This window comes from Narcine bancroftii, chromosome 1, assembly GCF_036971445.1.
Source record: "Narcine bancroftii isolate sNarBan1 chromosome 1, sNarBan1.hap1, whole genome shotgun sequence".
NCBI lineage: Eukaryota > Metazoa > Chordata > Chondrichthyes > Torpediniformes > Narcinidae > Narcine > Narcine bancroftii.
Window position 1 is genome coordinate 56660141 of NC_091469.1, and position 22530 is coordinate 56682670.

The 22530-nt window shown below is 37.9% G+C and overlaps 1 protein-coding gene across 1 annotated transcript in view; it reads left to right on the forward strand.

Annotated features, from left to right (window-relative positions):
* carm1l (coactivator-associated arginine methyltransferase 1, like) overlaps nt 1–22530 on the forward strand; it is a 102162-nt gene that overhangs the window by 42980 nt on the left and 36652 nt on the right. The window contains exons 5-7 of the mRNA XM_069927428.1: nt 421–531; nt 13956–14133; nt 15149–15239. Coding sequence (XP_069783529.1) covers nt 421–531; nt 13956–14133; nt 15149–15239 — 380 coding nt within the window. The remainder of the gene's footprint in view (nt 1–420; nt 532–13955; nt 14134–15148; nt 15240–22530) is intronic.

The following is a 22530-nucleotide window of genomic DNA, read 5'->3' on the forward strand; positions in this document are numbered from 1 at the left end:
GCATGGATCCTTAATGATTTCTTCTGCTCTCCAATGTTGCATGTAGATTTTCTTGATAGTTGGAAGAGTTTTGCCTGTGATGCATCCACTATCTTTTGCAGGGGTTTTATTAATTTAGAAGTGGTGGAAATGATAACCAGGAAATTTTGGAGATTGTCTTTTATCCATTAATCCAACATGGATCCAGCAAGGTTAACATGTTAAAGGAATACGGCCTAACTACCAGATAATTTGGACAAACTGGCCTAAAATTTACCTCAAAACCTGGGACTAGGGAGACCTATATGTGCACTTGAAGACTTGTTTACTTATCATTAATTTGTCTGAAGGTATCTCGGAAGTTGTTCTCCCTACGAACATTTACTGTGACTAAAGTTTAACACGATCATAAAAAAATGAGTGCCTTTTTTTTGTTTATAGGTTGTTCTTGATGTTGGTTGTGGCTCTGGAATCCTTTCATTCTTTGCAGTTCAAGCAGGAGCTAGGATAGTCTACGCTGTGGAAGCCAGCTCAATGTCAAAGTATGCAGAGGTACTGCACAGAAACACTATACAGAACATTTATTAATAGTTGCACTATTGACTTCCCATGATGTAACTTCTATTTTGTAAAGGTCTACGAAAGGCAGATGAACAAAGGATTTACAGAAATTTTTAATGGATGTTTTTTCTACAGATAATTGTACATGCGCTAGTTTGACTCATTTGGTAACCTTAACATTTCTGAATCGGAACATGAACCCAAAGCTCAGACTAGGCTTGAACACATTTTTTGCATGTGACATCAAACAACAGCCTTGCCAACCTGTTCAGGTGAAAGTAATGAAATTATTTGAAAAGTGGTTTGTCTTTTTCAATGAAGACACCATGACCTCACTTAGTGTCTGAGGTAGATTGCAATGCAAAGCATACATGCATAGAAATAGTAATTTTATTGGAATATGTATTTGAGGTGTGAATATGACATTTAAGGTGCTTTATGCAATCTCTGAAGTCTCCACTCTTATGAATATTTTTATTAAATCGTTAAAAAAAAGTTGTTATATGTATAACCTCACTAGATCAGAACATTAATCTCCACATCATCTCTCCAATCCCTGTTTCATTTAATAAGTCTGCTCACCTACTGCTGAACATTGCTAAATTACCCAAGGTGGGGGGGGGTGGGGAGGGATACTGAGGCAATTAGAAGTACTCAGATGTCTTGTGGCACCTGGCTGCATTGCCATTGTTTCTTTCAATTAAAGTTTGCAGCAGAGGTTCTCAACCTTTTTCTTTTCACTCACATACCACTTTCAATATTCTATACCATCAGTGCTCTGTGATTAGTAAGGGATTGGTTAAGGTGGTATGTGAGTGGGAAGGGAAGGTTGAGACTCAGTGCTCTAGACCCAATTGCTATTGAAATATTTTGCTTGAGAAAAATTGTCATTGGCCTATTTCATTTGGAGTTATGAAACCATGCCAGAGCGAGTCAATTAGGTATAATTAAGACAGTGGTTTTCTATTTTTTTCCCCCACCCTGACTAATCACAGAGCACCTATGGCATAGGGAATACTTAAACTGATATGTGAGGGGAAAGAAAAAGGTTGAGAACCACTGGTGTACAAGCTTGTCCAAAGTCAAACCAAAGAGCAGATACACATTGTGCTGAAGTGAATAATTGATGAACTTTCTGAGCAGGATGCATGATCACAAATGTGTTCAGCTAGAGTTGTTGAAGAAAATTTGATCAAAATAGAGATTAATCTACATGGTTTGTATGAAAGTTTCTTGTGTCCATTGGAAAAACAGATTAATTACAAAATTATTTAGCAGGTCTGCAGCTTAGTGTTCTGTTTGGCAAAATTTGAAATAATTATTCAAAATCAGGGAAAGTGACTATTGGGTGAAATGGAGTAAATTTGTACTGGACATTGATATCAACCTGAAAGAGGCATCATTTAATTGCACTGATGTGCATTTTACATTTTGTTAAAGTGATAAAGAAGTTTAAAAAAGGGAATGCAGTACATGTAAGCCATATGGATTTTCAGAAGGCATTTGACAGTCCCCTGTGAGAAGCTAGTTAGCAAAATGCAAGAACTATGGAATCAAGACATCACTGATGGCATGAATTTTTTTTTTTAAAAAGACTCAAAACATAGCAGAGAGTTATGATAAATGGTTGTTTTTCCAGAGAGAACAGCGACAGTTATGTTCTGACAGTAAAAGTGCTGATGCATATTACATCAAGGCCTTGAAAGAAGTCTTCGAGTCATGCACTGTTTCATTTGTGTGAAAAAATTTTAGTTTCACAGCTGCTTCCTTGAAGCCTGAAATGCAAGGTGAATCAACGAGGTGGATCGTTGTTCATGATGTTCAGCTACTTAGCAGCTGCCATTCTCCTCTAGTATTCATGCCTCTGACTTGCAAGGGCCGAAGAAGCCTGATGCTATTGAAAGAGCATGGAAATATTCAACAGAAAGAAAAAGATATATATATGCTGAATGAACATTCCAATATATTCAGTTCTTTGATGGTTTGTCAAACTTAATTTTATCTCAGCTGCATAACTGTTGGATCTCATCAGTACATGGCGTTCTTATTTCAACCTTAATTGCATCTTTCTTGTACATTGTGTTCATTAAAGGCACTGAGGTAATTTATGGTTTCAGTGTCAGAGATCATGGAAGACATTACCTCACTCAGATAAATTCACCAATTCGCCTCTTAAGATGGAAGGACCCAATAAGTAATGGGAAAATGACAGCTGATTGCCACTGGGCCAATAGATAAAGTTAAAGCAGATTTAAAAAATGTGCAGGAAAGGAAATTAGAGTTCATAGCATCAAGTGGGTAAAAATGATCTAGCTGCCAAAACCAAACATGGTACAAATACTGCATTGAATGTCTTCAAGTAATTTTTCTTTAAACATTCCCCCACATGAAATTCAAACAACAAATGTTCTCAGCATTCCCTATCATATGCTCCCCTCCTTTAGATTTGAAAGGAACAAAAAAAAAGTCTTGTAGAGTATGACATCAAGATGAGAGAGAACTGGAAATTAACCTGAAGAGATAAATAGTGTAAATACTTAGCTCGCCATTTCATATGAGAGATTTACTAAAAGAAATTCAAATGTTATTGAAGCCAAAGAATAAAGATGTATTTATTCCCTTTTTCATAATTCCACACAAGAAACTTTAATATTTTTTTTAACTTATGCAGTCATAAAGTTATACTGCTCAGAAGCATAATTTTCCTTTAAGTGTTGCCATGCTGTGCAGAAGTCTGATCATCCTCTCTCATGCAGTGTGTTGGAGGTTCCGTGACGTCACAGAGCAACTTTCTAATACTTGCATTGTAAATGTGCAAACTACTCAAATATGATTTATTTTTACGTTGCATCAAGGATGATGGCCTAATAAATAAAGTAAATTGGTTTATTTTTCATCCTGAATTCCTTGGTTCACTTTTTTTCCACCAGAAAGCAATGATTGTCTTCACTGGTTTTGTGTCGACCAGATGTTGGGAAATCACAGAACTAGTCTGTTAGCAATGTATATAAACCATGGGAGCCTGATGATTTATCCTATTTTAACTGAATGGAGCCTGCATCATTCTCAAACAAGGTGCCAGTATATGGAGCTTTAATTGCCTGATGTAAAAGTATTTTTTTTTTCTAATTTTAAGAAAAGAAGATCAATGTTATTAGAAAATCAGGCCCACTTGTGCATTAAGTTAAAGGACATGTGCTTTTGTGTTTTTTTTAAAAGGGGATTTGCTTTCAGGTTTTTAAAAAAGGAGCAGTTTATCTTTGATTGCAAAGAAAGCTTTCAAATAATTGTTGATTAATTGTTAATGAAACAGTCATCAGGGAATCCATTCACTGTAAGCAATTTTGACTCTTCTACTAGACACCATCAGCTTGTATTTATTTTCTGATCTCCTTTATTCCCATGTTGTTTTTCTTTTGGCTTGGAAAATCCTGCTTGAATCATTTGGTACCATGACTCATCCATTAATGAAAGAAACAAATACTCCAGAGCAAAATTTATGCAAGCATATGAATAAACAGAAAACAATTTACCTGGTAATTGTCTAAGCAAGGCATCCTTGTATTGAATCACCAAAATAAAACTGCTCAAACCTTTCCTGAACCATGCCTAATGCGAGCTAACCTTAGAAAATGTCTTCAACTAAAAGTAATGGGATATGAAGATTTTTTTTTTAAAAAAACCCCAAGGGCTCTGCTGTAAGAACTTAACAGTTAGTTCAGTTGCTTTGCTCTTTCCCTGTGGTGGAACAAGTTATTTTTTCTTTATGTTCTAATCCAATTTCTCTTTGAAAAGCACAATTACCAGGAAATCTTTTGTTACACATCTTTTGTCAGCCACCTACTTTTGGTGCACTCTCAGCCCTCTTGTCAGTTCAAACAGTTTGTTCAAACAATTTAATTACTTCTGACCTTTAACCATATAACCATTTACGGAGTGGAAACAGGCCATGTTGGTCTTTCGAGTCCGCACCGGTCACTTATACATGTGGCCTGGATTTTCCACAGAAAACCTCTCTAGGTACCGGAAAAGTAATCATGGACACAGTCTGCACTAAGAATCACTAAGTTGACTGGAAAGGGAAGCAAACCAAGATCAACATTCTCTCCCAGGCCAACATCCCTGGTGCTCAAAGAAGAAGAATTCCAGCTATTTCAATCTATTTACCCAAATGTTTAAAAAAGGGTAAAACTGAAGGGAAAAAAACAATGCTTGAAAGTTTGGACTTCAGTAAGGGATTTGACATGGTCTGATCCAGAAGATACAGATGGATAGTGTATTGATAGTTAAGATTCAGAATTGGCTGAGAAAATAGAGGGAAGTGGTAAAGGGTGTTGTGTTGGCTGGAGGCCCACGAACAGTGGCATTCTATGGTTATTGCTATTGGGAGATTTGTTGTTTGTGATATATATAAATGATGAGGATGAGAATGTAGGTTTGCAGATGACACAAAGATTGGTGGAGCTGTGGACAATGTAGAGGGTTAGCAAAGAATACAGCAGGGTGTAGACCAGTTCCAAGTATGGGCAGAAATATGGCAGCATTTAATCCAGACGCGTGTGAAATGTTCACTTTGGGAGATCAATTGTCAGAGGAATGTATACAATTAAAGATATGACTCATAAAAACATGCAGAGGGATCTGGGGGTTCAGGTTCATAGATCTTTGAAAGTGGCCACACGGTAGTAAGGGTTGTAAAGTATATGACATTGGGTATAAAAGTCATAGCTTTCCACACTATTGTGGGCTGAAGGGCCTGTACTGTGTTGTAATGTTCTCAAAGTTAGGAAGATTTGTTGTAGCTGGATAATCTTTGGTGAGATTGCACTTCTGGTCACTACATTACAAAAAGGATGTGGAGGCTTTTGAAAGCATAGAAGAAGCTTATCAGATATTGCCTAGGTTCAAGAGTATGAGCTCTAAGGAGAGATTAGACATACTTGAGTTCTGTCTGGAACAGGGGTGACTTGATAGAAGTTTATAAAATTATTAGAGTCATTGATAGGGCAGACAGTCAAGATCTTTTGGCCACGGTACAAAAAAAAGTCACCATCCAGAGGACATGCATATCTGATCAGGGGAAAAAGTTTTTAAAGAAGATGTACAGGGCAAGTTTTATTTTTATATACACAAATGCCTGAAACAGGCTGCCAGGAGTAGTGGCAGAATCGGATACAACAGTGGCAATTAAGATGCTTCTAGATAGGCATGTGAATATGTAGAGAATAGAGAATATGTATCAAATGCAGGCAGTAGAGTTTTAGTTTAATTTGAGCATCATGTTTGGTACAGACAAATGAGGGAGGAGGTCCTGAGCATGTTCTGCTGTTGTACATGGAGAAACAGTGAAGGTTTCAGATCTGGGAAAGAGCAATTTTTTTTTTAACTTGCAGAAAAGAAGGTTGCGGGATGGACAGGATAAAGGGAGTAGAGAACATTACAGCAGAGTACAAGCCCTTCAGCCCACAATATTGTTCTGAACTATATATACCTACCAAAAAAAAACTAAACCCTCCCTACTTCATAACCCTTTATTTTTCTTTTATCCTGGAGCCTGTCTAAGAGTCTCTTAAATGTCCTATGCTCTAGCCTTCATCCCCACTCCTAGCAATACATTCCAGGCACCCACAACTCTTTTTTTTTAAAAACATCCCTGATATTGCCCCTAAACTTTGCTACCATCACTTTGTACAGATGCCCTCTAGTGTTTGCTACTCCTTCTCTGGGAAAAAGGAGCTGGCTGTCTCCCTTTTCTATGCCTCTCATAATCTTGTAGATTTCTATCATGCTTCTTTCCTCCAAAGAGAAAATCCTAGCTCTGCTAACCTTGCCTCATAAGACATATTTCCCAATCCAAGCAACATCCTGGTAAATCTCCTCTGCACTCTCTCCATAGCTTCCCCATCCTTCTGTAACGAGGTGACCAGAACTAAACACAATATTCTAAGTCTGGTCTCACCAGAGATTTATAGAGCTACCACATAACCTCACTATTCATTAGTTGGGGGACTATTCCCAGTTCCCCAACTAATAAAGCCCAGCATTCCATAGCCCTTCTTATCTATCCTATCAACCTGTGAAGCAACCTTGAAAGATGTATGGATTTGTTCAACAAGATCCCTCTGTTCCTCCACACTGTAACCAATTATTCGCCATGTTTGACCTTCCAAAATGCATCACCTCACACATCTGGATTGAACTCCATCTGGCACTTTTCTGCACAACTCTGCATCCTGTCTATATCCTGTTGTAATCTACAACAGCCTTCAACACTATCCTCCAACCTTTGTATTATCCACAAATTACTGACATATCCCTCTATATCCTTGTCTAGGTAATTTATAAAAAACACAACAAGCAGGGGTCCAGGAACAGAATCTTGCAGAACTCTGTTAGTCACTGACCTCCAGGCAGAATATTTTCCATCCAGTACTATTCTCTGCTTTCTACAGGCAAGCTCATTCTGAATCCACACAGCCAAGGTTCTATGGATCCCATGCCTCATGACTTTCTGAATGTGTCTTCCATGGGAGAATTTTCAAATGCCTTACTAAAATCCATAATCGACCACACCTACCATCATCAATTTCTTTTCTTAACTCCTGAAAAAAATCAATTAGGCTCATGAGGCATGACCTTCCCCTCACAAAGCCATAACCCTGAGAAGACTACTTCTCTAAATGCTTTTAAATCCTGTTCTTAAGAATCCTCTCCAATATTTCACCCAGATGTTAGACACACTGGTCTTTAATTCTTCCCTATTACCTTTTTTAAACAAGGGGCCCACATTTGCCAATCTCCAAACCTCTGGCCAAGGAGGATGCAAATATTATTGCCAGAGCCCCAGCAAACCTATTCCCTCCCTTCCCATAGTAACGTAGGGTATATTTCATCTGGTGTCAATCCTAATGTTTTGAAGAAGATCCAACACTTCCTTTTTCTTAATCTTAACATATTTCAGCATACCAAGTTCTATTCTGACCTCACCTTGAACAAGGTCATTTTCTCTGGTGAATACTGAAGCAAAGTATTAATGTGACAGATTATGTAATATTTTGCATTGTATATAATATGTTATAAAGGAGATAAATTGTTGCAGGTTTTTTTTAGTGTAGGTCACATATAAACACTTCAAAACAGATTTCATTTAAAATGCCAGAGCTCTGCTCAAGCCAGACAGTCCAGGCTCTGGGTGCCTTTGCAAAGACTTTGAAGGATGCCTAGAAGAACTTCACAAGAAGGTGTTTATTTGGACATACTATGGAGTAATGGATTATTGTTTTGGAAAGCAACAGATGAAAGATTAGGTCTGGAGCCCCAATCTGTTTGCAGTTGGCTGTTCTAAGAGGGTCATGTGGTTTTCTCTGAGTGAGAGAGAGAGAGAATTCAGTTCTATAGTTTAGCAGGAGCAGCTGGGACTGGAACAGGACAAGCTGGCAAGCTTGAGGAAAACCCCCATTTTGAAGATGGGTTGTGAGTTCTTAGTTCAGCCTGGTCAAAACCCTTGTAGTCCATTCAAGAGGAGATGGCTGGCTGTATAATATTTCACTTGAAATAAGGGAAACAGAAGAGGAACTCTGGTGACCTGAATGAAAGAAAGGTTATCATATGGAAAACCCTGATGGGGCAAGTTTCTTTGGCAAAACGCTGATCAGAAGGGATCAATTACAGGTGTCCAACTAGCAACAAATCACTCTCTCTGAAAACCGACAAGAACCTTCCTGAGTGGTAACCATTTACCCTTCAAGCACCAAAGCCGGGTAAAGATTCATAAATGTTAAATTCTGTGCACAATATAAGAATTGCTTGATACCAGTGAACTTGGAGGAGTGAGAAGAGAGATTGGACTGTGAATGAAAGAACTTTTCAGAACTTACACACACATTACATTCACGTGCACTTAGAATTAGAAGGGGGTTAAGTTAATAGTAATAAGTTAAAGTTTGATCCTGTTTTCATGTTTAAAGATAATTAAAATCAACTTTTGTTTAAGTAACCATTTGTCTTTGAATTTCTATTGCTGCTGGATTTTGGGGTCCTCTGGGCTCGTAACACCTCATTTATCCTTTACCTTCACTCTTGTCATCCTTCTGTTCTTAACATATGCATAGAATGCCTTAATCCTACTTGCTAAAACCCTTCTCATGCCCCCCTTCTAGTTCTCCTAAGTCCTTTCTTGATTCCTTCCTGCCTACCATTACATTCTCATGAACCCTTCCTGTTTTTTGCTTTTTAAATCTAATGAATGCCTTCTTCTTCCTCTTAGCTTGCTGCCTCGCCTGTTTTGTCAACCACTGTTCCATTTTCCAACCATCTTTTCCCTGTCTTTAGTGGAACAATCCTATCCAGAACCCCATACAAATAGTCCCTAAACAACTTCCACATTCTGTGCTTTCTCCTGATAACATCTGTTCCCAATTTACTCTTCCTTGTTCCTGCCTCATCCCTTTATAATTATCCTTTCCCCAATTAAACACTTTACCATTTTGTTTGCTTTTTATCCTTGTCCATAACTATGGTAAAGCTCAAGAAGTTGTGGTCACTATCACTGAAATGCTCCCCCTCCAACAGGTTCATTATCCAGTACTAGATCCAGTATGGCCTATCCTGACACATCCTGTGTCAGTAATCATTCTTGGATACACCTGACAAATTCTGCCCTATCTATCTCACTTGCAGGAAGGAGATGCCAGTAAATATCTGGGAAGTTGAAGTCTCTCAATAACAATCCTGTTATTTCTGCACCATTCCAAAATCTGCCTTTGATCTGTTCCTTAGAGTCCTGAGGGCTATTTGGGGGTACATAGACTACTACAGTAATTGCTCCCTTCCTATTTCTGACTTCCACTCACACTGACTCAGAACACACATTCCCTCCGCAGTATCTTCCCTTTCTTTACCTGTGATATTGTTCCTGACCCATAATGCTACTCTCCCCTTTTTTTTGTTTTTAAACCTCCCATCCTTTCCCTTTTAAAACATCCAAACCACGGTACCTGCATCAACCAATCCTCTCCTTCTCTCAGCCATGTCTCTGTAATGGCCACGAGGTTGTAATTCCATGCACTGATCCATGTTCTAAAGTCAATTCCTTTATTCCTAATACTCCTTGCATTTAAAAGTTTTTTTTTAATGTAAATTTAGCAGATTGGGTGTAAGTGAACTTGCACTGAAAGATTCCACTACAATCACTGGAATAACTTTTGAAAGTGCAGTGCAAAGCAGCTGCAGCACATGCTTATTTAACACAGTGATCAAGGATGATGACACTTTTAATCTTGAGTATTTGGTGTATAAGCCGTGCAGGGCCAGAGCAATGTTAATGTCAAAGAATAATGGACCTTTTGAAACCAGATTTTGGCTTCCACAGTGATTGCTGACACTCAAGTTTACAAAATGAGAGTCATACCAGCCTGGATAGCATAGGCAATGGAGTTGCTGTTAGAGTAACCCGAGTTTGATCATGAAGCCTGGCCTTGTATCTGTGGAGTTTGCACGGGTTCTCTTTCATCCAAAGATGTGCAGGTTCATAAATTAATCTTCCACTGTAAATTTCCCCGTGTACATTAGTGATTGTTATAATTTAGAGAGAGTTGAAGGCGTATGGGGAAAGTAAAGTGGGATTAGAGCAGGCTGAGCACAAATGTGTGCTTGATAGTTGATGCAGGTTAAGTGGGACAAAGGGCCATGATGACTCCAGTGGCATGATCACTTTAGAAGGTGGGTAGATCAAACCTTACCTCTTGCCCATTACAGCACACATTTAGCTGTTTCTCCTTCAGTCTCAAGACCTCTATTCTCTAATAAGTCTGAGGAGATTTTGCATGTCATCAGATACTCCATTAAATTTCTACAGATGTTTTTTATGAAAAGTATACTGACTAGTTGCATTATGGCTTGATTTAGAAATATGAGTGCCCAGGAACACAGAGAATGCCAAGTTGATCACAGGCACTGACCTTCTATCCATTGAATATATTTATGTAAGATGCTGCCTCAAGAAGGGAACCAACATCATAAAGGACGCTAATTTCACGTCTTATTCATGACAGAAAATTCAGATTCTTATTTTAATCACCCTGGTCACATCATCTTCTGGCTTCTATCTTTATGCAGAAGTCTGAAGTCCAACACCTCTCAATTCAAGAACAGTTTTTTTTTACCCCAGCAGTTATCAGGGTCTGAACCTTCCCTTTTTGGTCATAAGCTACTTTGGGACCACCAAAATATACGCACTATTCACTTATTTTCTTGCTCTACCTGCAACTGTATATTATTTATCTATCCTTTTATACTTATCACTTTTTTCTGTCTTGGCATATTTGGTAATTTAATTTATAGTATTTTGGTTGGTGTATCTTTCATTCATACATATGTGGCTGCAGCGAACAAGAATTTTGATACATCTGTACATTGTATGTGACAATGAACTTATCATCATTTTTGGGCACACTGACAACTTCGTTCCTGTTCCTACCATCCAACCTAAAGTTCAGATTTAAAAGTCAAATTCAGAAATGTATTTCTCACATTAAATATAGTTTTTTTAAAAATTGAGGATCAATGCTTGAAGATTAGTATGATTTTAAATGTTAGGTTTCACAGAAGTACACTTTCCTAAATCTAAATCTTGCACCCTTTTCATTCTCTCCACTTAATTTTTTTCAACCTTCTCTTCCTTTCACACTATCTTTTCTCTGTCTGTCACTTTTCTTGACCTATTTTCCTGCCTTTTCCTCTCCTCCTCCTCACATCATTATTTGCTCTTCCTTTGATCCATTTTCAATACAACAATTCTGAGTTTCCTCAAGCATGATTTGGCTTTCAGTATAAAGTGGGTAACAGGGTTGATTTTCACATCTTAGCTAGCCAGTCACATAGATAACCTCAATTCTGTGTTACAAATACAAAACTGGGCAGTGTTCTCTCTTACCCCCTCCATTACTCATGAACACAGAAAATGGAATATGTTGCTTTCCTTTCTTTTGTTTGTAAATCTCCCAATGCATTTCTTGAACACCTCAGAAATATAGCACTAAAGTTAAACAATATAAATAAAGAGGAGACACACAGTAGACTGCAGATACTGCAATCTGAAGTTGAACACAATCTGTTCAAGGAACTCAAGAGGTCAAGGTTGACCCCCCTGAGTTCCTCTTGTAGAATGTGTAATGTAAATAAAGTTCCTATTTTATATAGTCGCTATAGATATGGAGATTACAAATGTGAAAGAAGTGGCTTTAAGCAACATGCCATACAAAATATTTATTAGTTAATTTAAATATATGTGTGCTGGAAATTCCAGTACACTCCAAAGGATGGGTTGGTTGCAAAATTTAGCATGGTTGCAAAATTTGCTGTCAAAACCAGTGCTATGTGATCAATTTTCTAGACAATGGGATATCATTTTAAAATTCCTGAATGATCAATGAACCAAAGACACGGCCTTACTTTTCCTGCACTAATTATAGTTCATATTATTTTATTTTTTATAGTATTGTTATAAGATTGGTTATAATATGAATGTTTCCACTTTGACGCTGCTGCAAACATTGAATTTTATGACTTGTTCATGACAAATTCTGATTCTGAAATTTTAAGTTTAGACGTAGAGCCCTTCCAGCCTTCCCCCCCCCCCCCCCACCCCATACACGAAATTGACCAACAATTCCCATGCGTTTTTAAAGGCAGGAGGAAATTGGAGAAAATCCACACAGGGAGAATGCACAAACTCCAAAGAGACGGCTGGATGTGAACCTCGGTCGCTGGCACTGTAATAGAGTGTCGTTATTCTTCACGTCACTCTGATAGTCTTCAACTGCGTTCTTCTTTGTTCATCTGATAGGATAATGATGTCACAATATTTAGTTAAACAAAGAAGGGAAATAAAGCTTACATGGGTTCATATCTAGAAATTTAAAAAATTTTGTTTGGTTTCTGTTCGCATACCGATGCAAGTTTGCATCCAGCCAAGGTCAATGGGTAAAATTTGCAAATTCACAGTTCCACTCCGAAGATTCTAAATTAATGAGTTTTGACACATAAGAATATTGTAATTCCTTACAAATTAATTAAATATTTTAGACATTTGCCATTGTAAATCAGGGTTTAATAAAAATACTTTTGTTCAAACTTGGGCAGTGTCAAAAATAAGAATTTTGATGGCATTGGGCAGACGTTATCCGTTTAACTTCATAGGAGTGATACTTGTACCGTTCATTTTTAATATTTAAAAGATCATGTCATTCAGTACAATAGCTAACATTAGAGTATCAGTCTGTCAGTAAATTAGTGTGAAGATAATGCATACATTGAAAACCACAGCAAACTCTTCACAAAAAGTCTTTGAATTTTCTGTAATGAAGAAAGGTTGTAATCATAAGCTAATGACTGTTGGTCAGTGGTAATTTAAAGCAACAACTTTGATTGGATATAAATATAATGAATGGCTGGTTTTATGATGAATGCTTGCATTTCCACTGATACTGAGATAGGCTTCAGGGTTCTACGCAAAGGCCTGGATCTAAATTTATCCTAGTACACAAGCTTAAAATTAATGCTGAATCTTGCTGAGGCATTATTTACACTGGGAAATCTGTTTTTGAACTTTGAGTTAGGTTGGACCTAACACAGGATTTGCAAGATGTTAATTTCAGTGGGGTTTGTAGGGGTTCAGGGAAAAAGCTAAGGAGGCAAGTTATTGTTGTAATTGTATGTTTATTTAATTGTTTTAGTTATTTACATATTTGAATGCTTTTTTTAAATTTAAGTATTATTTATTTTATTTACCAAATTCCCATGGATTTGATATCTGGCAAACCTGTCAGCCAGACTCTGCTGGTGTCAAAGATTTCCAGAGGAATTTTGCAGGTTACGTTATTTAAAGTTCCGCAAGCCTTCTCAGGGCCTTATCTGCTGACTCTGGGACCACCTAAAATGGGGAGAGAGAAAAATCAGCCATACAGATTTGTCTGAGGTTAAGTTTGGATGAGTGTTAAGCTATGGAAATAAAGTTGAACCATGGCATTGGGCTTCACTAGCATTAAACATAGTAATGCAGAGTGACAAATTCTTACAGCTTGTATTTTCTGACTTGTTTTCACCAATGGTTTTCTCTTCTGTGGGATGAAAGTCTCATAAGCTCCCCCAATTGAACCACAGCAGTACCATGAGAGTGAGTAATGAATGGTGATTTTTTTCTATTTGAAAAGTTGGAAGAATTGAGGCTCAGTCCCAAGGATGGAGGAGAGTATATCTCAGTATTCCTTGGAGTTGAGTTAGTGTAGCATGAAATAGCTTCAGTTCATTGTGCTCAACCATTCTTTATTCAAGTATGTAATATATTTTGACCCAAAAGAACCCAGAATGTTTGTAAAATCTTGTGCTAAGATGTTGCTTTTTGTTTATACCTTCAGATTCTAGTGAAAAGTAACAATCTTTCAGAACGGGTAATGGTCCTGGAAGGGAAAATTGAGGAACTTACTATTCCTGAGAAAGTGGACATCATTATTTCAGAACCTATGGGATATTTGTTATTTCATGAGAGGATGCTCGAAAGCTACCTCCATGCAAAAAAATGGTTGAAGCCAAATGGTAGGTCAATATACGCAGAAGTATATGCAACTTGTAGTCAGACTGTTTACAAGCCTGTCTTGGGTGGGGTTTGAGATCAGTAGCTTTGATATTAGTGCCACTGATAATTAGAGGTTGAATAATCAAAAGAATTTGGCTCTTGTAAACCAGAAAATTGATTGTTTGCACATCGTGGAGCAAACAGCATTACTTTGAGGGAGGTTGGATTTAATATTTTTTAGTAGGAAGAGATATTTGTTGAGAAACACTTTTGTACTTTTGACACCCAGTGTAAGCATTAAGAACTTGGAAAAAAATGCCAGAAGTTAGGTTGGATGTAAAGTTTCCTCTGTTTATAATAATTTTCAGTAGTTAAGAAGAAAGAAACCCACAATAGTTTCTTAATTCATCAGCCATTTGTGTGCATTCCAAAGAAAAGACAAATATCATTGCAAAACCATGAATAGTCTTGTATAATATACCTTTATTAGTTTTAAACAGATTTTGGGGACATCAAATTTCATTTCATTTTGGACCATTATAATGGTCCAGGGGAGAATTTTAAGCCTTGACTCCATTAAAGCATAGATCTCACAGATGAAAGGAGAATATTCTAACCAATCATTGTGCATCCTTCAAAAAGGAAATCGTAGTAGGCTCACACTTCCTGCAGAACATTAAAATTCTTTTCTAACAAGCATTTTGTTTTAATGGAGGTGATTTGTTTTTAATTAGAATTTGAGTCCTGCAGTAGCACAGGGCACTGGAGCTCAATAAAAGGACCCATGCTTCTATCTGTAATTTGTATATGGTAAATTGTTAAAGGCCAAGGAGTAAAGCCAAGGATCCTGCTCATGCATCAGAAGGGAAAAGAGAATCAGGCCTTCTGACTGTTTCTCCACACCTTTACGCTTTAGTGAAAATAATTAAAATATTAGCCATCCTTTCTTTTTAAAAGGCACCGTTTTATTATTATCACTATTATAGCCCTGTTCAAGATGGTGTTTTTACCTCGCTGCTGTGTATGTTTTCTTAGGGATGATGTTTCCTACTTGTGGTGATGTTCATCTAGCTCCATTTTCTGATGAGCAGCTTTACATGGAACACTACACGAGGGCAAATTTCTGGTATGTCCTCGCAAGAGTCTATGGCACTGTTTGGTATCACCATCTATAAACGTGTTGTCAAAGGAAATTTGGCAGATAATTACCAGAGAGAAAGCTTGTTTTTTAATCTCTCCCATCAAAAATGCATTATCTAATGGTCTTGGAGGGTAAAGAACAGTTTTTATTCATTTGTTTAAATGAGGACACATTACACTACTGATCATTTGTGGCAATAGATTTGAGAAGATTTTCCAGTATCATAACTCGAGAGTCTTGTTTTTTTTTGGAAATGCTATTTCAAAAATTATGTTTAAAATACCTTGTTTAAAACTGATCCAGATCTAAATATTGCAGACCTTGCCTTAAACTTGCTCTCTGCTGCAATTTTCATAGTTTTACATGTAATTTTTAAATAAATATATACATATATATATATATATATATTGCTTTGGCATTATGAAAATACATTTGCATATCCAAAACCAATGGCATTTTAAGCCAGAAACACAAGACAACTAACATATATTTAGCAAGTTGAAATAAACTATCCTGTATTACTGGAGTGAGAGCAGACAAATATTTAGGTTGTAAAGTTTAGATAGTGGGGCAAAAATAAAAAAAATCAGGAGATTAAATGTGTGGCTGAAAGAATGGTGTAGAGTGAAAGGATTCAGATTCATAGACCATTGGGATCTCTTCTGGGGGAGACAAGACCTCTACAGGAGAGATGGGTTACACATGAATCCAAAGGGGGCCAATATACTGGCAGTAAGGTTTAATAATGCTGTTGGGTATGGTTTAAACTAAATTGGCAGGGGGCAGGGAACCAGTCTGATAGGGAAACGGATAGGAAGGAGAATATAGGGGTGGTTCTAATAGACTGTGAAATCATAAGGGCAGAGGGAACAAAAAGGGATAGGAGAGTATGGGCAAGTGTGTCAGGTATCAAGGTGAAGAGAGCAGTGAGGAACAGTTTCAAGATATTGTATATGAATGCGCAAAGTTTAAGGAATAAAATGGATGAGTTGAGGTGCAAATGGACATTGGAGGATATGATATAGGAGTAACAGAGACATGGCTGGAGGAGGGAAAGGATTGGGAAATTAATGTTCGAGGGTACACGTCCTATCGAAAGGACAGAAAGTTAGGAAGAGAAGGTGGGGTGGCTTTGTTGGTGAGGAATGAAATTCAGGTGGTTGAAAGGAAAGGCATTGAAGCTGGTGGGATAGAGTCTGTTTGGATAGAGTTGATAAATTGTAAAGGCAAGAGGATCATAATGGGGGTATTATTCAGGCCTCTGAACAGTAGCTCAGATATAGGAAGCAGTATAAATCAAGAATCAAGAGTGGCATGTCAGAGTGGTAGTGATGTAGTTATGGGGGACTTCAATGTGCAGGTGGACTGGGAAAATCAAGCGGGTGCAGGAAAGCAAGAGAGTGAGTTTATAGAATGTCTCTGAGATACATTCTTGGAGCAGCTAGTGATGGAGCCTACCAGTGGGAAGTCAATTCTGGACTTGGTATTGTGTAATGATGTGGAGTTAATAAGGGACCTTGAAGTAGGGGAGCCATTAGGTAATAGTGACCATAATATGGTTACTTTTAATCTCCAAATGGAAAGGGAGAAGGAAAGGAAGTCGGAAGCATCAGTGTTGCAGTTGAATAAAGGGGATTATACAGACATGAGGGAGGAGCTCGCCAAAATAAAATGGAAGGATACCCTGGCAAATGGCAGCCGTGGCTGACAAATGGAATCGTCGAAAGGGAGTAAGTATAAGATAGCAAAGCAGTGTGGGAGGTTAGAAGATTGGGAAGCCTTCAAAAAACAACAGAGGGAAAGTAAGAAAGGTGCACGTCAGGGAAAAATGAAGGATGAGAGTAAATTGGTATATAATATAAAAGGGGATAGCAAAAGCTTCTTTAGTTATGTAAAGAGGAAGAAATTGTTTGGGACCAAAATTGGGCCATTAAAAACGGAAAAGGGTGAAATTATTACTGGAAATGAAGAGATGGCTGAGGAATTTAACAGATACTTTGCATCTGTCTTCACCAAGGAGGATACAGGTTATGGTCAGATGGAGGGTAGAGGTCATGCAGTATCAAAGGACTTTGTGAAATTTCCTAAGGGAATGGGGAATCTGATGGATATCCAGATCTGGAAGCAGGTAGTTGTGGGTAAATTGTTAGGACTGAGGGCTGATGTCCCCAGGGCCTGATGGGCTGCTCCCAGGGTGCTTAGAGAGGTTGCTCAGGAAATTGTGGAGTCGCTGGTTGTTCTATAGATTTGGGGGAGGTGCCTGTGGATTGGAATGTGGCTGATATAGTGTCGCTTTTTAAGAAGGGAGGGAGAGAAAATAGGAAATTATAGACCGGTCAGCCTGACGTCAGTGGTGGGGAAGATGTTGGATCTATCATAAAAGGAGAAATAGCAGAACACTTAGGCAGAAATAATAGTATCAGTGATAGTCACCATGGATTCCTTAAGGGAAAATCATGCTTGACTAACATTCTGGAATTTTTCAAAGATGTGACAGAGGGTGGACTTGGGAGAGCCAGTGGATGTGGTGTATTTGGACCAAAAAAGCACAGGAGATTAGTAGGCAAAATCAAGGAGCATGGTATTAGGAGTAATGTGCTGACATGGATAGAAAATTGGTTAAGAAATAGGAAACAAAGTGTTGGGATAAACAGGTCATTTTCAGGATGGCAGGATGTGACGAGTTGGGTAACTCAGGGATCGGTGTTGGTTCATCAGTTGTTTATCATTTATGTGAATGATTTGGATGAAGGGATTATTAACAAAATGAGCAAATTTGCAGATGACACTAAACTGGGTGGTAGTGTAAAGTGGGAGGAGGATGTCAAGAAAATGCAGAGGGACTTGGAGAGGTTGGGGGAGTGGGCAGAGGAATGGAAGATGAAGTTCAATGTGAGCAAATGTGAGGTTATCCATTTTGGGGGCAGTAATAAGTGAACAGAGTATAATTTAAATGGAGTCAAGCTAGGGAGTGGGGTAGTTAAAGGGATCTGTGTATACTCGTACACCAGTCACTAAAAGCTAGCATGCAGGTTCAGCAAGCTGTGAAGAAGACAAATGGCATGTTGGCTTTCATAAAGAGGGGATTGGAGTATAGGAGCAGAGATGCCCTCCTGCAGTTGTACAGGGCCCTGGTGAGACCTCACCTGGAATATTGCATCCAGTTCTGGTCCCCAAATTTGATGAAGTACATACTCGCTATATCTGCAGCACAGATTTACAAGGTTAGTTCCTGGGATGGCAGGATTGACATGTGTTGAAAGGTTAGAAAGACTGAGCTTACATGCGATGGAGTTTAGAAGGATGAGGGGGAGACGTGATTGAGGTATATAAGATTATCAAGGGGCTAGACAGGGTGAAATTGGATTACATGTTCCCAATATTGGGAGAGATTAGGACTAGAAGGCATAGTTTAAGAATACCAAGAAGGCCCTTTAGGATAGAGATGTGGAGAAATTATTTTACCCAGAGAAGTGTGGATCTGTGGAATGCTTTGCTGCAGAGGGTGGTCAGGGCAGATTTGCTAGATATGTTCAAAAGGGAGTTAGATAAGGCTTTTTTTGTGGGCAGGGGAGTTAAGGGTTATAGGGATAAGACTGGGACTGGGTACTGATAGTGAATGATTAGCCATGTTCTGAAAAATGGGGGTGCTAGCTCAACGAGCCAATTGGTCTACTCCAGCACCTACTGTCTATTGAATGATGGGATTCAGGTGAAGAAAAATAGAATGAAAGAGGACAGACATGGAGGGGAGCAGAGTAAGAGTGCAGAAGGAGGGAGTAGTCAGGAAAGAGCTGCAGATTGATACATGGCTTAAAAACCTAAATTGCTAGAAACACTCAGCAGATCAGATAGCATATGTGGGAAAAGAAACAGAGTTAAAATTTCAGGTCTTTAGTAGGTGCTGCCTCACATGTTGAGTATATCTAGCATCTTTTTTTAATTCTAGATTTCCATTGATTTTTCAACGTCCATAAGGCATTGGGTTAACGTCCATTTTATCTTGCATGTTGTGGTGGGTATGGGATAGATAAAAAATGAGGCAGAGAATGTAGTAGAGAACATAGAATATTACAGGATAGAAAAGAGTGGAGTGGGTGAAACTATTTTTCCTGTCATTGGGAATGTATGTTGCATTGTTGAGCCAAATTCCTTTTTTAACAGGCGTGAAGAAATAACCATTTGCTTTCTTGGAGAAAATGAGTTAAGTTGTTCTTGGGTTGGTGATGGGTTGAGTTGGCAATTGGAAGAGAGACCAGAAGAGGCACATTGTTACAAGTTGGTGAAGGGCAGTGCTAGAGAATGGATTAATAATCATGGGGATGGGAATAAACTATTTTTTCAAATCCCACTATGCAGACATGCTCCTTTGTAGAAGGCGGCCAAGTTAGTGCTCTAATTGTGGCGATTAGGGGGGAACAGAGAAAATAAGGGTAAGTGGTGGCCGTAATTTTCTTTAATGAAAGAAATGGGTTAGAAACCCATTTTGCTCATTATAGATCGGTAAGAGGTGATTTAACTCCCTTGGTATTTGGATTTTAAATTGTTTATTAGATTATTAGCAAGCTAACGTTTAACACCAAATCTGATGCATTGACAGTTAAAAAATAATTATCAGAAAACAATTTCATCTGCTGTTTATAAGTTGGCAAACATCTAAAGATGCATAAGATTGAAGTAGGGTAAGTGATCCATTACAGGAATTCAGTTTCTCTCAGAACAGAACTTTGTAGATTCCACATCACTTGTTTCTGCTGGAGCAGAAATTTCCAGCATTGGAAGTATTCCAAATAAACTTTTAATCTTTTTGAGACTGACATTGCTCACGAAATACTCAACACTGAAGCCGTTCTCCAAAAATTATTCCTTTAGTTGAATTAATCAACTTTAGTGATGTCATCTGCACCAGGAAAAGCCCGAGAAATTCTAATACGCAAATTGCCATTCGATTATGTACTTTGAACAGAATTTTGACCATTACCATATCATTGTCAACAAATTTTTGCCCTCAAAGGGTTGACATTTTAACCAACATATGAGAGGGTATTATTTTTATATTTAAGTCAACACTTTTTAAAAGCTAAATAGAAGTGCAACAAGACCTATAGTTCTGCTTCATTGACTACACAAAAGCCTACGACATAATGAAACACCAAGTCAACATGAAAATGCTAGAGGATATTAAAAATATCAATGAAGAAGATTTTAAAAATAATCAGGAATCTCTACCAGCAACAAAGTGGGGTCTTACAGATAGACAACGAGACTGGTGAATATCAGCCAATAAAGTGAGGAGTCGGAGAGTTGTGTTCTATCACCAGACCTGTTCTCCCCGTACAGTAAAAACATCATGAGAACCATACAAAACCTACCAGGAATAAGTATAGGAGGACACAATATCAACAACCTCTGTTATGCAGATGATATAGTACTGACAGCAAACAGTGAAGTAAATTTACAGAAATTGGTATTTACCATCAACAAAGAGCGCGAAAGACTAGGCCTAACTTTAAAAAAAGAAAATTGAAGTAATGGTAACATCAAAGAAACCTGCTATCCAAATTGTAGTATCATTGGGAAATGAAATCCTGAAATAAGTTCACAACTTCAAATACCTTGGATCATGGTTAACATCTGATGTTAAATGCGAAATAGACATAAAAGCAAGAATAGTAATGGCAAGAACAGTATTTATAGAAATGAGAAACATCCTAACGAACAAGAAAATAGTAATTGATACCCACCTTAGAACTCTCAGCTGCTACATTCTTCCTTTATTGATGTATGGCCCTGAGTCATGGACCATCACAAATGCAATGGAAAACAGAATCAATGCAGCAGAGATGTGGTTTCTCAGAAGAATGCTGTGCATATCATGTATGGATAGGATAACAAACAAAAAAGTTCTACAAAGAATGGAAACAAAATTTAACATTACTTAAAAGAATCAAAAAGCAGCATTCAAAACTCTTTGGGACACATCATGCGAAGAGATACATGAGAACATTTAGTTACAACTTAAAAGCTCGAAGGGAAAAGAAGCAGAGGCAGACAGAGAATGAAAATGATAGATGGATTAACATCATGGTTAGAAACCAGGGAGACAGCAACCACAATTTGGAGGGTCAGAGACCATGATGGATGGAGAGACATGATCGCCCATGCCGAACGGCAAGGCACCTGAATAAACAAAACCAACACTAAAGATGCTGATGTCTCCTATCTTGAAAATCCAAAATGCATATGTGATAATGTAAATGTTTTTCGATTGTCTTTTATAAAAATAAAAATTGGGGGATGATGGAAGCAAAATTGCCTGCTCATTTTCACCCATTTGATTCCATCATGCAATCAAAATCTCCTCCAGAGGTCATTAGCAATGACTACATTGTGAATCAGTAGGCATATAGAAGTGAAACAATATGTTCTATTGTTTCTTCATGCTTTCTGTATAATGATTAATAAAATGTGAAAGAAGATACAAACCGATCACACAGGAAGTGCAACATGTAAAAGGGAAGTGACAGTAAAAAAATTAAGAAATCAGTCCTGGTGATTTCAGGCTTTCTTCCAGGAGGCTGGAACCTTTGAAAGATTGGTACTGGATGTGAAAACAGGACTTCCACCAAACCCATAACAATCATTCTACAGAGTTCATAATAAATTCTTGGGAATTAGTTAAACAAATAATTAGATACAATTTGTCGTAGAAAGTATAAGATTCCCACTTGTCTTTAATATTTTATATTATGTACTGATTGCACTAATTGCTTGCAGATGTGACTGTGTTATGCTGGTTGCGACTTTTTGGAAGATCCATAAAGTATGAATTGAAGTTACAAATTATTCCTAAATTAAGATTTGTTTATTGAATTGGCAGACAGTTGTATTTTTAAAGAAGGTTTAAAAAAAAAAGCAGAATAGATGTGCTGAGAGAAACAAGGAAGAAAATTGAGAGTGAAATACAAGACATTGGATGTGGATTTGTAACTAGTCACAGGGAATAAAGATAATGTTCATCACAAAGGGAACTGTCTCCAAGTGAGAGTAAACTAGAAAATCTGAAGATGCTAGTGTCTAGTGCAGTACACAAAAGTGCAGCAGAAGCTCACGGGTCATAAGGAATCCAAAAAAAAGCAAAAGGCAGTCAACGTTTGGACCTGACACCCAAAACATCAACTACCTTGTGCTTTGACCTGCTGAGTTTCTCCTGCACTTTTGTGTACTTTATCCAAGTGGGGATACTATTCCTATTACACATCATGCTTTGGGGGGT